Raw genomic sequence first — 16,738 nt, 5'->3', positions numbered from 1 at the left:
TTTGATCATTTCTACAGGACAATTCAGTCCCGTTCTGTGGTGGCAATATACATCTCTGAGAACAAAATAAAACAAGAGAAGGTTTGAGATTTGTTTTGGAGTTGTTAAATAAGTACACTTTGTTTCTCAGCTTGTAACAGCTCTTCTTTTCTTCTCTTCACTTGATCTGTCACCTTGACCAGAACTCCTTATATGCCCCCAATAAAGAGATAGAAGCAGTAAATCATGAGAAAGTGCCACTTCCCTTCTGTTATCCTGGGAATTCACAGGTCAGACAAATTTGCTTAGTGCAATGCACTGACCTCTTAAAAATAATAATAATAATAAAAAAATGGTACGACCCTTTGTAACCCTTCAATAGTTTAATGTGGTTTGCTCCCCAATCTTTATGGTATTTCCTTCTTGAAAGGTGAGTGAAGATGGCACAAGAGTAGGAGGAGGTGGGCAAGAAGCTGGCTTCCCATCAGCAGCACAGACACAGCCCCTGTGAGATGCAGCCCTGTGTGTGCTCTGCGTGAGATAACCAGAGAAGGGAAGGAATGACCTTTTGGGAAAGAGACAAAGTTTGTAGAGAAATATCTATGTCAGACAGGTGCGAACAGTTCAAATGTCTTCCAAATCTAAAATCTAAATATCCTTGAATATGAGAAAATTGAAAGTGTTTTTTATTTTTCTTCCACTCTTATTAATTAAATATCTTGGGACTTTCTGCTGGAGCGTTACACTTGCAAATTCTGTCATAATGTGAAATATTGTCTGGTATAATTTTAAAACATGTATTGCTTTTCAATCTACTCCCAGACCACCTGTACACACTGCACTGCTTTCTGAAAGTAGAGAACTCCTTCATCAATGATTTGTTCACTTTTTTATGGCTCTAGGATGCAAGTTGCTTTAACCTGTGAAATTCATCAGGTCAGCATCTTCTTTTGCTATCTTTTCATTAAGTCTCATTGTCAAAAAGTAAGAAAAAAAAAGGGGGGGAGAAACAGACTTTCACATGGTCTTTCTTTTGTGAATTCACCCACCAAAGACAGTCAACCACCTCCCTCACCATCCAAACAGAACCGAATCTGTATGCGCTCATGGCTTCTTTGTTCAGTAATAGGGAAAAAAAAAATAGTTTTCCTGCTGTATTCCCGAGGGAATCCCCCTAAGTTAAAGCACATTTTAATCTCTTGAGCCGGCAGCTTTATTAGTAAGCGTTTCCCAGTCTTCGGGGAAATCTAATTTCACGAACAGATCAGAGGCTCTTCAAGCGCAGCTTTTCAGTTGCCATCCACCGGGGGACAAACGGGGAGGAGGGAGTTTGTCAGAAAAGACCTTCTCTGAGCCCAAGAGTGATTACCAGAGGTGTCTCCATCGACTGCCACCCACCTAAAGTCGATAGTACTCGAATGAGTACGCCGGTGCGGACTATATAAGAGAAGCGCATGGCCCTGGAGGGCGCATCCCCCCTCCCCGGGCTCAGCACCGACCGCCCCGCTCCGCGCCCGGCGGAGCCTCCGCGGGGACACGGGCTTTCGGGCGACGGCAGAGGACGTCTGTTCCCGGCCCGAGGCCGCTCGCCGGGGTCTGCCCGTGCTTGAAGGAAGGTAAGCTGCCGCCTCTTCGGAGGGGGCGTCCCGGCCCTTCTGGAGCCGGCCGTCCCCGCGCCCCTGCCCCTCGATTATGCCCTGGCTCTTCCCGCGGCTCTGCCGGGCGGCTGACGGACGGACGGACGGACGGACGGATGGACGGACGGACAGAGGGCCCCGGGCCGTCGGGAAGAGCTGTCTCCCCAGCGGCTCCGCTTACCTCTTTCGCCCAAAGAGGATTTGCGAGCGAGACCAAGTATAAAGCAGTTCGTAGAGAACCGAATTCTCCTGCCTCCCCCTTAATCCTAACCGCTGGCTATAATTAGTGTAGCTTACTTAGGGGCATTACGGAGCCTCAGCCTCTTGTAACTGGGTTTGCCCTTTACACCCTGCTTCGCGGCGGTTTCCGATGCGACTCTCCACAAACTCAGCTCCGTGCGGCTGTCCTTCCGTCCGCTCCCGCCCGGGAGCCGCCGTGCCGAACCGTGCCGTGCCGTACCGAGCCGTGCTGTGCCGGGCCGCCCCGCTTCGAGGGCGGAGGACGGAGGCAGCCCCCATCGCGGGACCCTCGGGGGACAACGGCGGCCGAGCAAATCCCCCGCAAAGCCCCGCAGCGCGCTCCGTGCGGGGGGGGGGCTAATGCCCTTCCCCTAATCCTCCTCCATCACCGGGGAGCCGGCGGAGCGCGGCGGGGGCTGCCAGGGGGCTGCCGGGACCGGCCCCGGGGGTCCCGTCGGTGCCCCGCATCCCCCCGCCATCCCGTGGGGCCGGTGTGCGGGAGCCTGGGCGGCCGCGGCATGGGGGGCGGGCGGGGGGGCTGCGGGCCGGGCCCGGAGCTGACCGCCTTCGCTCTCTGCCTCCTCCCAGCGCCGCAGAGATGCGAGGGGCGACGAAACGCCAGGCGCTGCCCGCCATCGTGCTCCTGCTGCTGGCCTCGGCCCCGCCGCCGCCGGGCGCCGAGGGCAGGGACGTGCCCGCCGCCGGAGCCGAGCGGGGGGCGCTCCTCGACCTCCTCCTGCAAGCCCTGGGCGACGACGGCCGCCCGCTGCCCCCCCGGCCCCCGCGGCGGGACCGGGTCATCTCCCGGCGGTACAGCGGCGGCGCCCCACCGCCCGACCCCAGACCCATCACGGCCGCCGCCGCCGCCGTCCCCCGGCAGCCCCCTGCGGTACGAGGTAAGGCCCCAGGGGAGGCTTTTTTCTGCTTTTGGTGGGGTCGACCGCTGCCGAGGGCTGCCCGGCTCCGCGCCCGCGGAGGGAGCCCCTGCGCCCCAAGGGAGGTTGAGGCTGGGGGTCCCGAGGGAGGAGAGGGTCCCTCGGGCTTCCCCGCCTTCGGCTGGAAGCCAGTTGCGGCCAGAGCTGACCTCCAGCCTCCTCTTAGTGTGGCTCCGCGGAAGCCCCGTTCCAGATTTAGAACCGCTGCTCTGATGTGAACAAAGGGGAAAAATGACTGATCGGGGAGGCAGATGTCCCGACATACTCCTGTAAACTTCCTCTTCAACTCGACCGGTTCATCATGCAATGCCTTTCTCTAGGCTCGCTTGGGTGGGCTCATAGATTGCAGTGTGTGCTGGGCATGGGGCTTGCTGCGTCTTCCTGGAGGATGCTCCTGCAGGGCCAAGCCAGGTCTGGCCATGACAGATCCAAGCACAGCTGTGTGGTTGTGGGCACGGACTGTGCTTGGCCAGGAGGCCTGCCAGCAGGTCACCTCTGCCACAGCTAGTTTTCATGCAAAGCCATCCAAAAGATTTCCTGCTAAAGTGGCACTGCCTGAGGGATTTGTAGGGGCTAGGGTGGTGCAGCTCAGCAAGAAGGAGATTAAACAGTGACTGTCTCTTGGGCTGTAACTCACTGACATTTTTTTTCACTTGGTGCCTGCCAGAGACCCTAGTGGAGAGAAACCAAGATGAGGGAAACTAGGAAAGTATGTTTTCTTAGGGATTTGCCTCTGTGGAGAGCACCCCTGTGGTTGACAGCTAGTAATAGGTGAAGCTAAGATGCAGCCTCCCAGAAGTCGCACTGGTAGGTTGTTCATCTGTGATCAGTGGTTTATTTTGAAGAAAATTAAACATCTTATTTCAGAAAGTCTTGAAATGGAGTGACAAGTTCAGAAGTTAGTAGGTGAGTAACTGAGTGGCACAGACACTTGCACAGAGTGAATGTTGCACAGTCTGAGGAAACTGGACCAAAAAAAAGAGACAAATCAAGTAAAAATAATTAAGTTATGGCCTTAGAAGCTTCTGCTGAGTGTGATCTGCCCCAAGTTGTTGGTTGTTTTGTGGAAAGGGGTAGTAGTGTTCCTGTGAACTTCTAGATTTTCTTGCTTTTTCAGAACAGGTGGTTACAGGCAAAGCAGCCCAAACCAGATTGCCGCAGAGTGGTATCCTCACTCAAAAGATGCTGCTGGTTTTCAGGGTCATGGGTGATTGCTTATTTTTTTATTAATTATTTATGTTTTGTGGGCAAACCCTCAACGCACACTTTTCAAGGAAAAAAAATGCAAAAGGCCTTTTCAAGGCAGAATACAGAATACCTCATATAGGTCTTCTTTTCAAGAGAATGAAAGAAAGAAAGGTACAAACATGAGAGCAAGAGTTGCTAGTATAATGTGGCTTAGGGAAAAAGTCTGTTGTTGACAACAGTTATCTCTCATTTGAGATATTTATTCCTAACTTAGTAGTTGCCTCAAGCTCCCAAATACTTATGCAGCTTTGAAAATGAATTTTCTTGATCAGTATTATACATAATAAGGCTTTATTTTCTGTTAACCTTTAGTTTTAATAAATGTATTGTACACTACAGGGGTGAAATTGCTGAATGTCATTAAGGGGGGATTTCTTCAGTTGTCACTGGCACAGGTGCAGTTAGTTAGTTTTCTCCAGCCCAGACATGGCAGATCTAGAGCTAAAAAACAGTCAATTTTTGATATTCATCCCTTCTTTGAATAAAAACCAGCAAGGATCCAAACTAGTATCTGTTTTGATGATATATGTTTGGGGGGCAGAAAACTGTGAGGCTTTATATGCAAGTCATCAACCCTTTTCTTAAAACTCCTGTCACTAGCACATTAACAGCAGCTTTTTACTCCAGCTGGTAGTACCTGTGCATCATCTGAAAAGAACAGCTAATCTTCCCATCAGTCAGGAAACGTGATGCATTCAGCTACATACTGAGTCAAGCATTTAGAATCAGTTATATATTTGGATTGGCCGCTCTTATTGCACAAAATCAAACCCAAGTGCCTGACTTAGAAGAGAATTGAGCAGCTCAATTGCTTCTTGCATTTGAAATGCAAAACATCCAGAGCAGTGCCTTATATAGAAGAAACAATGCAAGGAAACCCCATTTTTGTGCATTTTCCCTTTGTTCTTTTCCAAGGAAAAGAAACTCCTTATTATCAATGAGCTGAATAGCAGGAGGGTTGAAATACACTTTCCTTCTTTGTCTCAGAACTGGTTCCAGTTTTAATCTATCCACATGATGAGCTAATTCAGGTCACTGCCCTGCATCTCCCCACATGCTTTGTATTTTATTTCAGTTTTGAGGCCTAGCTAACTTTTTGCATAGTGAGGAGAGCTGGCCTGGTGTGCCAGTGGGTGAATTCTAGGAGGCAAGAGGCTGGAGCACAGGATGAGGGATGAGGAGTCAAGAGGGCATGGGACCTCATCCTTACTGTCGTGGGGACTGTACACTTAGCTCAGGCCATAATGGAAAGTCAAAGCATCATCGTGCATCTTCAGTGAGTCTGGAAACAGAAAGGTGAGACACTGTCAGGCATCCTGCTCAGGTACTGCTCATTTGTAGATACATAAAACAGAGTGTAAGACAAGACTGGTTTGTCTGTGATGCCCAGTCTGAAAGTGGCTTGCAGTCAATTCAAGGGCAGGCCCTGGTGTTGAGCTGTGTCAGGGAAATAACAGCTGTGCTGTACTTCTTCTGGGTTCACTGGGGGGCAATGGAACATGACCACATGGGCAGCCACTGAAATGGGATGGACTGAAACAGCAGCACTGAAATAGGATGGACACTCAAACCTGCATTGAGCTGTTGTGGTCATACCTGGAAATGACTCTTTAGGTCTTTTTCCCCTTAGGTGTCAGGGATATATTCTGTATTGTGTATTTCTCATCCATATGCAGAGTTGTATCATGTGTCTTACAGGACCAAGAAAGGCACCCACATCTGCCGTAAAGACACTCATTCTCCCATCACTTCAGCTGACTTTACTTCTCCCTTTTATCCCTGCATGTTCAAAAGCCTTTTCAGACAGATCTGTCCATTTTTTCTTTTTTCTTTTTTCTTGGTGACTTGATTAGTGAGAGTGAGCACCTACTCTGAAGACTATATTCAGAAGAAATATATATTCCAACTAATCAAAAAGCTGTCTTCATCTTCTGCTAGGATTTCTAGTAGGATGTCACTGAAAATACAAGTTGTTCCTTTGAGTTTTTATATCTGGTAGTAATAAATTTTCTGTTGTAATATACTTTGCCTGATTTCTACGAAATCTGTGCTTAAAGTATTATTTATTTATTTATTATTATTTATTTAAAGTAAATGCCTCATGAAGTTTTCAAGTGTAGTTATGAAAGTTCCTCATGGGCAGTCTTTTTCATAACTCTCCCACAGTTTCTGATGTGTAACCGTGGTCGTCTTTTCATAAAGAACCCAAATATGTATTGTCACAAAGACACAATTAAACATCAGGTTATTTTTGAATATCACACTGGGGGAACTAGAATAGTTTGTCATTCTCATGAGATTTTCTTTGTTACCTTTTTCCAAACACTTTCCACAGAACAAAAATAGCTTCCATGCACTTAGGTTGAAAGAAGTCTTGCGAAATAAAAAAGTTTGCATTAACTGTTCTTTCCATGAATATTCCCCATGACAGCGGAGAAATTAGCTATCTAAGATTACAGGGAGTAGGGGGCTGAAATTTGTCTTTGTACTGGGAGACCAGCAAGACATTTTAAAACATTTTGATAAGTTATTTTTCAAGCATGAAGGAATGAAGATAAATATTGCTCTCAATTTACCAGTGTGTTCAAATTAGCCTCCTGAGCATATCTACTTGAGATTTAGAATAACATATCAGAAAAGAGAATTTGGGCCCCAAACAATTTAAAGTCTAAGGTTAAACTTAAGAGTTCAGTTTTATGCCAAATGTCTTACACATCAGCAGAACAAAACTATACGTTGTCCCATGACATGGTGCTAATTTAACTGTTATTCAAAATGAGTTAGATTTGAAAGATAAGTTTGGGTTTATTTTAGTTTGTGATTGAATCATAACCATGCAACCTTACATAAGGCATAAGAAAACTTTTGTTCTTTTTACTCACTTAAAAAAATCTTGTGAAAGTCCAGTGATTGTTCCAGCTAGAAATCCCTAATTCTGCAAGACCTGCTGTGCCTAACACTAAACTACTTCAGTGAATGTAATTACAGGTCTGGAATAAAAAAGGATACAACTAAGGAATGTAAACCTCATCCCAAGGAAATTGAAATGTATGGTACAGTGTAATACAGAGTTCTTTATAATATCTATGTCTTGTCCAACTATTATTCCTATTAGATTTTTTAAAGTATATAGTGTTGATAGGAATTGCTGGACATTTAGAAGGGATAAAGAAAATGAGAGTTAATAAAAATGGCATCTTCTAAAATCGTGTTTACCAATACAGACATTACCTCAGAAATTAGCAGAATACTGGGTGAAATTGTATTAAAAGATTAATAGTTACATTAAAAAATCAAAATATTTTTTGTTTGCTTATAGAAATTATTCCTGATTCTACATCTGAAGTTTCAAATTATTTTTACTGTGAAGTTGGAGAGTAGGTTTAATATAATTGATAGTCCAAATGGTTATAGTGCTCTGCTCACTTTTTTTTTTTTTTTTTTTTTTTTTTTCAATTTGGGATAGGCATGTTAGGTGTGTAAATTATAATGCTGCATATATAAAATACAGTAATTAGGAGAAAACTTGTTCTCATAGAATTAACAAGCTTAATGGATCATTGGATATAAGTCCTCTCAGAAGAACACTTGTATATACCCACTAACTTGGACATTGAACGTGGTATAGATGCCATGGTACATGTTGCTCAGGCTAATCGTTACTGAGACAAGGTCAGAGGGGATGTAACTCTCCACACCATGATGCAGAAATCTTAACACTTCCAATAAGTTCAGTGGAAGTAACCACTGTCTCAGTTGGTACCAAGATTGGGTGTCAATCCTACCCAAAAAATGCAAGAAGGCAGGGTAGATTTTTGTTACATAGTATTTTATTTGGATGAGGAGAGAGAATTACTGTTCATCAATTACACTGAAAGTATTTTTATCTCAAAGTCATACTCAAATTTTCTGTGGTAAATTCTCCTAGCAAGTTGATATTGTCCACTTTATGACCCATTACTTATTGTTTCCTGTAATAAACATACAGTTCCACACCTCCAAGTTACAATTCTGATAAGTGCATATTTCTAATATATGCCTTTCCCAGCATTTTGGCTATTTTTAATAGTATGATCATTGACTTTACTGCCTTTCATTCAGGTCGATTGTTTCTTATCACCATAATTTCCTTTCAGAAAATGTTACGTTTGTATTAGTTCTCCAAACTTTAAGATGTCAATGATCTTGGTGCATCTAGTTTGCGTGCCAGCTTTCTTCTTTTCTTGTTTAAATTAAGCCCCAAATGCTGCAGAACATCTATACTCCCTCAACCTTCAATTCCATTTAAGGACTGGTATCTCTCATTGTGTCCAGCTCCTTCATGGATATGAAAACTTTATAACCTGTAACTCTGCTGCTGCATTTCTTGCCTCAGCTGCAAGGCAAGTTCTTAGGTGTATTGTACAACATGTCTTCTGATAGCGATTCTGTGTATTTGGAAGCACGATTACCAGGCAATAGAACAGAAAATATCTGAAATCTAGGATAAGCCAGAGATCTTCTTTATCATGGTGGAGAGTTCTGAGCACATGGATGAATCCTGATAGCTAATGAGTGAACAAAAACAAAACTACTTATTTTCAATTTGTAATTACTATGTGCATTGGGATTTAAAATATAATGAAGGTCATCAGAATAGTCCTTCAAATGAAATGATTCTACTGGTTTTCCAAGGGGCTCCACTCTTACTTCCGTTATACACAGTGCAAACCAAGGCTGCTCAATAGTTTCAGAATCTATGTGACATTGCATGCTCTTCTGGCATGGGAAGGAAGAAACTTTAAGGAATTGCAGTACACTGGGCAGAAAGTATTTCAGATGGTAGTATACTGTAATGAGGGGCAAGATACAATGATAGCATATGGAAAAGCTCTTTTTGTTGAGCTGCTATTGACAACAACAACAACCACCACCAACAAAAAACAGTGACTTCTTTATTCAATAGGGAGAGATTTTTTGGTTTTAATTTTAGTCATTTTTTTGTATTAAAAAATCTGTCTTGTATTTAGCATGACAATATACACAATTAATAATATGTACAGTTCTAGCCCCAGAAAAATGAATATCAGAATTCTTACTGAATTACGTCAGGTTTATACCTGAAGTGCACCAGGACTCCTCCAATATGCAGTGAAGTGAACAACGGATAAAACAGAGGTTTCACTGCAAAGTAGATCCAAGTGCATAACTGTCTGTAATCCAGGAACTATGGCATGCATTTTGAATTAGACTAGCTTGGCACTGTGCCTGTGAGCAAACTAAAGAGTTTTTTTTTTTTTTTTTTTTCTTTCTTTCTTGTAGACATGAAGTTCTGATTATCATAAAATAAAATAAAATAATGTCAGGTCTCAGTGTTTTACTAGTTTGTTATTTCAGGTGTTAATCTGCTAAGGAAAGTCTCTGAGGTGTGAAAGAGTGGTAGTATGGAAGTGTAAGGCTTTGTAGGATATTTATTGTTTAGGTATCGGCCATGAAAATACTTTGCTTCATATCTAGAGATTATTTTAAGCTTTTAAAATATATATGTATACATGGAGAAAGATTTAAGAAGATGAGAAATGTAAATATATGTATGTCCAACATATAGGTGCACACACTCACACATACACTTTCTGTGTAGGACAATAACCATTGGAAGGCAGCAGATAGAAAAGGGAGGCTGACTTGATTTCCAGTGTATAGTGCCACTGCCAGCTTTGGGATCATGAACTGTCAATCATTAATTGTTAAAGATGCTCTCTCCAAGTGCCCAGAAAGTAGTTTTGGGGGAAAGAAGGAATATCGCTATATTAACTGTGCTACACGTGTCTTCTCGAGAATTAAATTTTTCAGTGGTATATTATGCATAAATAAGCAGAGTTACATAGAGCAATATATATACATATATATTTTAATCAGAAAAAAACATATTATCTGGGGCAATTGTTTTTATTATTTTCAAAACTTCAGCAGCTGTATACACTCCATCCCATGAGATCACAAGTGAAACTTAACTCTAGTGAGGAAAATATGTCAAAAATGAAATTTGAAAATTATAAGAAGAAGATATATAATGGAAAACATTTTGCTAGAAAGAACCTCTCTTCTGTTAACCTCAATTCATGTTTAGGCATTTCTGTTCAATTTACGGATGCATACTTCATTTTGTCACTTGTGAATTAGAGGTTACTACTTCAGTGGAAGTCCTACAGGCTATTGTCATTTGTGTTTTGGTCATTATTTAATGTCGGTCAAATGGAAAACCTTTGCTCCAGTGAGAGAATTGATTGAATATTGATTATATACTGAGGGTGCATTTTTTTTATCTGTAGGGTATAAATAGAATTTAACACATGAAGGATCTAAGCTTTTCATTGGTTAGTGGCCATATTTATATTATTCTATGTTTTATTATGTCTACTGGGCAAAAAATCATTGATGTGCCACTAATTGCTCCAAAGTTTTTACAGAAACAGTGCCTAAAAATGTTTGTTTAACACCAATGGAACAAAGAATATCTAAACATTTATTTATATATTTATATTTAAATCTATTAGGTCTTCGTCAATTGAAGTAAGCTGATTAGTTTACATTTTAGTATGTTCCCTTACTATAGGAATCTATGGGTTAAAAATAAACTTTTAATTTTGCATCATTAAAAGAATTATTGTAATGTTCCTTGCAGATCTTATACAACTTTAAGAAGAATACAGTACAAATTTAATCAAGACTTTGTTTAAATTATGTTCCCCTTTTGACTTGAACCTGCAATATAAAGGAAAGAAGTAAAAGCAAAACCCTACTAGAAAGCATTAAACTCTTTTTTCCTTAACCCTTACTGTTTATGATGTCAAACTATATGTGTTTCAGCAGAAGGAATATTTGAACTGAAGTGTTAGGAAATGTATCCTTATCAGTATATGGGACAATACTGGATATATGCCCTAGATTAATAAAAACCTTGAATACTATTAAATAAAAATAGCTGTGATGTTACTACTGTAACTGTTACTACTGTAACTGTGATAGAGTAATTTCTTCTTCCTTGTCTTTTATTGGCATAGCATACCTAACTTCTCATTTGTTTTTGAAATTTTAATAACTGACAATGTTTTTGTTTGTTTGTTTGTTTTTAAATCATATGCAGTAATGTTTACATCCCCATACATTTCCATGAACGTCATAATAATATTATAATTGTACAAGGAAATAAACTTTATTCTTGTATGCTATGCTTGTGAAAGATCTCAGAAACATAGTTTTAAGAATTATGTTTTAATTTTGTCTTCATAAAGCTAGTTATTCACTTCTACCATGGTGAAAGATCAATAGCAACAGTTTTGTCCCTGTGTGATGGAGCCAGTCTCTTGGCTCTAGAGCTGATCACCCACAACACCTCATGAAGACTGATGTAGACGTCAGTTTATGCTGGCTTCCAGTTTAGGCTTTGTGTCACCTCTGACTGTTTGACAGCCCCCATGTACAGATTTTTCTCTTGGAACTGTAGTCATATACATGAGCTTCCAGCTGCTTCTCCCAGAACTAAGCAAGGTAAATCATTAAAAATTGAGTGTATGTCATGATGTTGATCTTGATCAAGATGCAGAGAAGTGATGGTCATTCTAGAACACTAGTTCCTCTTGAGCAGAAAGACGATGCATCATGATATATGTGATTATGTAATTCATATGTATTGTTACCTAATTCAGTGTGTTTATAAGGTTCAGTTAATAGGGAAAAAGAGTAAACAAATGAACAAACAAACAAAAAAACCCACAAAATGTAATCTCTTGCTTTACAGTTGCGGTCAAAGTACAAATATTTTTAGAAACCAAAATTCCAATATTTCCAAATTTAATATTAGGATTTTTTTTTTTTTTTGAAATGAAACAGCATAGTTTTCAAGTCCACCTCTTTATCCTCTTTAACAGAATCACAGAATCATCTAGATAGATGATAGAAGATACCTCCAAGATCTAGAAGATACCTCCAAGATCACCTAGTCCAACGTCTGATCTAACACTAACAAGTCCTCCATTAAACTATATCAGTAAGCTCTACATCTAAACATCTTTTAAAGACCTCCAGGGATGGGGACTCAACCACTTCCCTGGGCAGCCCATTCCAGTGTCTAACAACTCTTTCAGTAAAGAAGTTCTTCCTAATATCCAACTTAAACCTCCCCGGCACAACTTTAGCCCACTTCCCCTTGTTCTGTCACCAGGCATGTGGGAGAATAGACCAATCCCCACCTCACTACAGCCTCCTCTAAGGTACCTGTAGAGTGCGATAAGGTTGCCCCTGAGCCTCCTCTTCTCCAGGCTAAACAACCCCAACTCCCTCAGGCGCTCCTTTTAAGACTTGTTCTCCAGACCCTTCACCAGCTTTGTTGCCCTTCTCTGGATTTGCTTGAGCACCTCCATGTCCTTCTTGTAGTGAGGGACCCAAAACTGAACACAGTACTCACCAGAACTGAGTACAGGGGGGCAATCACTTCCCTTGTCCTGCCATAGGAAAACTGGGATATTAGGTAAAGGAAATTTAGGAAAAATATTTTCAGAACTCATCTTTTACATCATGGACAAAAGCTCATCACCAAAACGTAACAATATGAGGATTTCTTGTGTTGTCCTTCGAAACATTCTGGTTTGGAAGACAATCTGAAGCAGGCTAATAACAGACATTTTATATTACGGGCCTAAAGTTTGGATGGTCCTGTTAATCAGTACCAATTTAGCAAGACATACCTTACAGTTTGGGCTTTCCCTTATTATGTGTTCAAATCCCAAGTTTGCCTGTGAAGTTAATATACAAAGTTTTTTATTTGTTTGTTTTTATTTTTTATTATGAGCTATTGTCCAAATGTTAGGGAAATTGATGATCTTCTGGAAAAGAGATTACTACAAAATAAATCGTTTGTGTGGGAATGACCTGTGCAGGTGCAACAAATTCAGCACCCAGATGTACTATTCGTGAACAGGGTAATTCTACATTACCTGCATGGTGGCATCACTCCATGTGTACATATGTGATTCAGCGGCACATAACTAGAGAAGATTCCTTATCTAAGCTTCAGTCAGGGTTTTCAGAATCCTTACAACAGATACAAACTACATATCTATCCTGAAGTCTAGCTACCCAGAACTGATCAGCCCCTTCAGAAAAGCCTTGCTTCTTCTTTACTTCTGTCTAGAGCAGCAACTCTTTTCTTGTTAGAGTAAGAAGTAGAGCAAGGAATCTTAGAATAGATAGAAGACTTCTTGAATGTTGAGTAACATGGTTTGTGCTGACCCAGTTCCTTTTCTTTGCAGTTACCCTCACTGTTGCTGAGTACCAGAATATTACAACAGGGAAAGCAGTATTAAGAATCAGAGAAGCATAAAACTATCTCAGTTTCAGGATGTGGAAAGTGTTTCCTTATTTATTTATTTATTTAAGGCCAAGGCTTTCTGCCTGGAAAATTTTGGCCCAGTGAAATGTATGGTTTACATGTGCTTTACTCCTGATTATGTTTCTTCAAAAGACCTTGAATATCGATGTCTAAATAGCTCACTATGCTTGATGCATTTATATCTCATACTCAAAATATTTTGATTTCAGTTATCATTTCTAAGACATCTCCTCCTGTATGTGATAGAGTAAAATGACCTTAGCCTGGGTATAAGTCTAGTATATGTTCACGAGGAACACCTTTAAGATAGCAGTTCAGAATAAGTGAGAATCTATGGGTTATTAATCTACTATGATAGTTCTGAATCTGTTTTAATTCAGAAAGAAATAGAAAAATTTCTAAAATTAGCATAGGAAATGTAAAGTACAGTTAAACATTACCATTTGCACAGCAATCAACCTGAAGCCTATTCATCTTTCAAAAAGACCGGGGCCTAATTCATCTTTGGCAAACTCAATTCCATTTCCTTTCACTCCAACAGAGTTTGCCTATGTTTTTCAGTGCTGAGTTTGGCTTGTATGCAGTTGAGCACATGTCATCAGCTTTCATTCAGATGATTTTAGTTCATATATTTCTTTTGATGTATTGCAGCTGTTCGTGTATTTAATTCATGTAAATATTCTAGAATCCACATTTATTAGCAGCCATGATAGCTAAAAGAGAATACTTGCATAGAGTGTTGCAGAATTGCAAAAAGTGAATTTCCTCTTCATATTTATCAATATCTAGTCTCTGTATCTTGCTCTAAGAGTAGTACTGCCTTCAGTCAAGAGCTCTCCAATAACTTTCCAAACATAGTTTGGAGTCTGTGGATTCAGCTGAAATATCTGCCTTAATAGTTAAGTGATTCCAAGTAGCTGATAATTGAATATAAATTGTTATTTGTTATAGAAAATATATGAATAGGAAAAATACAGCTTCAGTAAATTAATGCCTTATATAGTTTGACCAATCCTACCTATATGTCTCTATTATTATTTTCTTTAATTGTCTTTTTATATTTTAATGAACAATTACTATTATAATACATCTTTCCTCTTGGAGATGGTGAAGTACATCTTCACAATTTAGTGTTAAAAATAGACAGGGTTTCATAATGTTTGCCATTTGAATTCCTTGAGGGATATCTTAACCTCTTTATTGGACTCTCTTAGGGGAAAACAAACAAACAAACAACAAACAAACAAAAACCACCTGCATAAACTCAAACATCATGTCTGTAATTATTTTGAGACTTTACTTTTGCTTTTCAAAATAGACATGTATTTCAGTGTTTTACATGTCTAGATCTGACAGGAGAGAAAAAAAAAGGGGGGTGCTTTTGAATTATGCACATAGTATTTATCTATATATGTGTATTGCTAGTCAAGGGGCTGGCCATACAAACAATGGTTCCTATTTTTTTACATTATTTTTTTTTTTTTTAAGATGTAAAAGTTGCCAGATTATATTAATCTAGGTTTATATCTGTGCACATTCCAGTTTTGTTTTCTAGGGTGATCACTAATTATAATAGAAGAAAAGTAATCGTATACACTAGATTTGGCTTATTTCTTGATCCCACAGTATTTTCTGATAGAAATGGGGATTTACAGAGAAGAGAAAAAGCAAATCCTTGCTTCTTAATGTTCTTTTGCGAAAGGAATGTAAAGGTCTCCACAGGCAAGGATTAACTAATACAAATATGCTTTCTTAGCAGCTATTGAAGAATTACTAATAAACATCATTATAACTGAGTGCGAGATATTCAACCTTGTAAATATATCCTGTTATAATTTCATTATGGTTGGCTGAAGTCCTAGGAGAACCCCACATTGTTCAAGTCTTAATGAATTATTGGAAAGTGGCTGATTAGAAAGCATCGGATCAGAAGGGACCACTGCATTCTGAATTTTACTCGCTTTGATGTTGTTTACCTCCCAGGTTGACTCATTTCCTTGGCCAGAAATCAATCACACAAAGCTGTGTGCCTACTCTGATGGGCCCTTATATGCCAATGCAAGTCCAGAAGCCAGATGTGACAGGTTTATGTAGATTTCATTTATTTATTTATTTATTTATTTTGTATATTTAATGTACATTGTAAGTGTTCATGCAAGCTCACACTTTAGAATATGATGCAACTTCATTGCAACTAAAGAGAATACAACAAAAGAAGTGGGATGCCCAAAGAGAAACTTAGTCTCCTTAGGTTAGACACACCATATTTACTCCCCTGTCTGCTGTTTGGGTTTGAGGTCTGCTTGCTTCCTGCTTCCAGTTACTTCTGAACTCAATAACTTCATCTGGTCAAGGCAGAGTGTGTATTGTAATATCTGTTTGTGACACTCCAACCACTGCACACTGCTGGGTAAGAGCTTGGCTTGTGCTATGCATCAGCATCGACTTGATCTTTGTCTTCCAGAGAACTCCAGAGTTTTGGTGACAAAGCACAAGCACAGACACAAGGAATTGGAATGTTGACAGTGAGTGCATGTCGAGACTGGAGTCAGAGCCTTGATGAATTCCTTGACATTGTAAGCATAGCTAAAGAGATGTAGGTTTGAGTACTTGGTGCCTCTTCTTCACAGTGGCTCTGTGTTTTTTTTTTTTATTTATTTATTTTTTTTTTTAAATCTACTTTAAGAGCTACACTTTTTTGAAGATATTTCCGTTGCCATTGCATATGTCACTTAAAATAATGTAAAAGGAACAGCCATTTAACCACAAGGTTCCACACTCAGGCTATGGTTGACAGTCACTCAATTTCATGAAACTGTGTGTTTTTTCAGTTGAATATTTTTTCAGGCTACCTCTCAGTCCGTACAACCTCTGCCATCTTGGGGTGGGGAAAGGGTTTGAGCAGTTGGCTAGCTTGGATTGAGGGTATTTTCTTTAAAGATCACCTTGCAATATACTTGAATTCTTAAGCATAGCCTCCACAGATAGGAGGATATATTTTAAAGGTCCAGAGCTTTCTGGGTGTCTCATTGATAACACACCTCAGACAAATCTTCATTTTTATGTCTTCTGAAATACCACAGAAGGAGCATCATACTACACTATGTTTTCCCATTATATACAATAGCCTCTGGATTATTTTAAATTAAGCAGATAGCTTTAATTTGAAGAGTATGCAGTCTAAAAGTATGTGAAGCATGGTAACCAGTGTTGTAGCCAGGCTTCTTATTCTTTCACATAAGTTGGCTAAGGTTCAGAGGGTGCAAAGGAGGAGGAAATAACATGAAAGCTGGTTTTGCCAGACAGGTAAAGACTTATTCATGCTGGGA

General features: G+C 40.3%; 1 protein-coding gene across 1 annotated transcript in view; it reads left to right on the top strand.

The window, feature by feature from the left end:
* The first annotated feature begins 1,199 nt into the window (after positions 1–1,199).
* The window catches only part of ALKAL1 (ALK and LTK ligand 1), a 37,951-nt gene continuing 22,412 nt past the window's right edge, over positions 1,200–16,738 (top strand). The window contains exons 1-2 of the mRNA XM_035316099.1: positions 1,200–1,595; positions 2,445–2,752. Of these exons, the coding sequence (XP_035171990.1) occupies positions 2,455–2,752 (298 nt within the window). The 5' untranslated portion in view covers positions 1,200–1,595; positions 2,445–2,454. The remainder of the gene's footprint in view (positions 1,596–2,444; positions 2,753–16,738) is intronic.

The sequence above is a fragment of the Oxyura jamaicensis genome, chromosome 2 (assembly GCF_011077185.1).
Source record: "Oxyura jamaicensis isolate SHBP4307 breed ruddy duck chromosome 2, BPBGC_Ojam_1.0, whole genome shotgun sequence".
In the NCBI taxonomy this organism is placed as follows: Eukaryota; Metazoa; Chordata; class Aves; order Anseriformes; family Anatidae; genus Oxyura; species Oxyura jamaicensis.
This window is presented reverse-complemented; position numbering and strand designations above follow the sequence as displayed.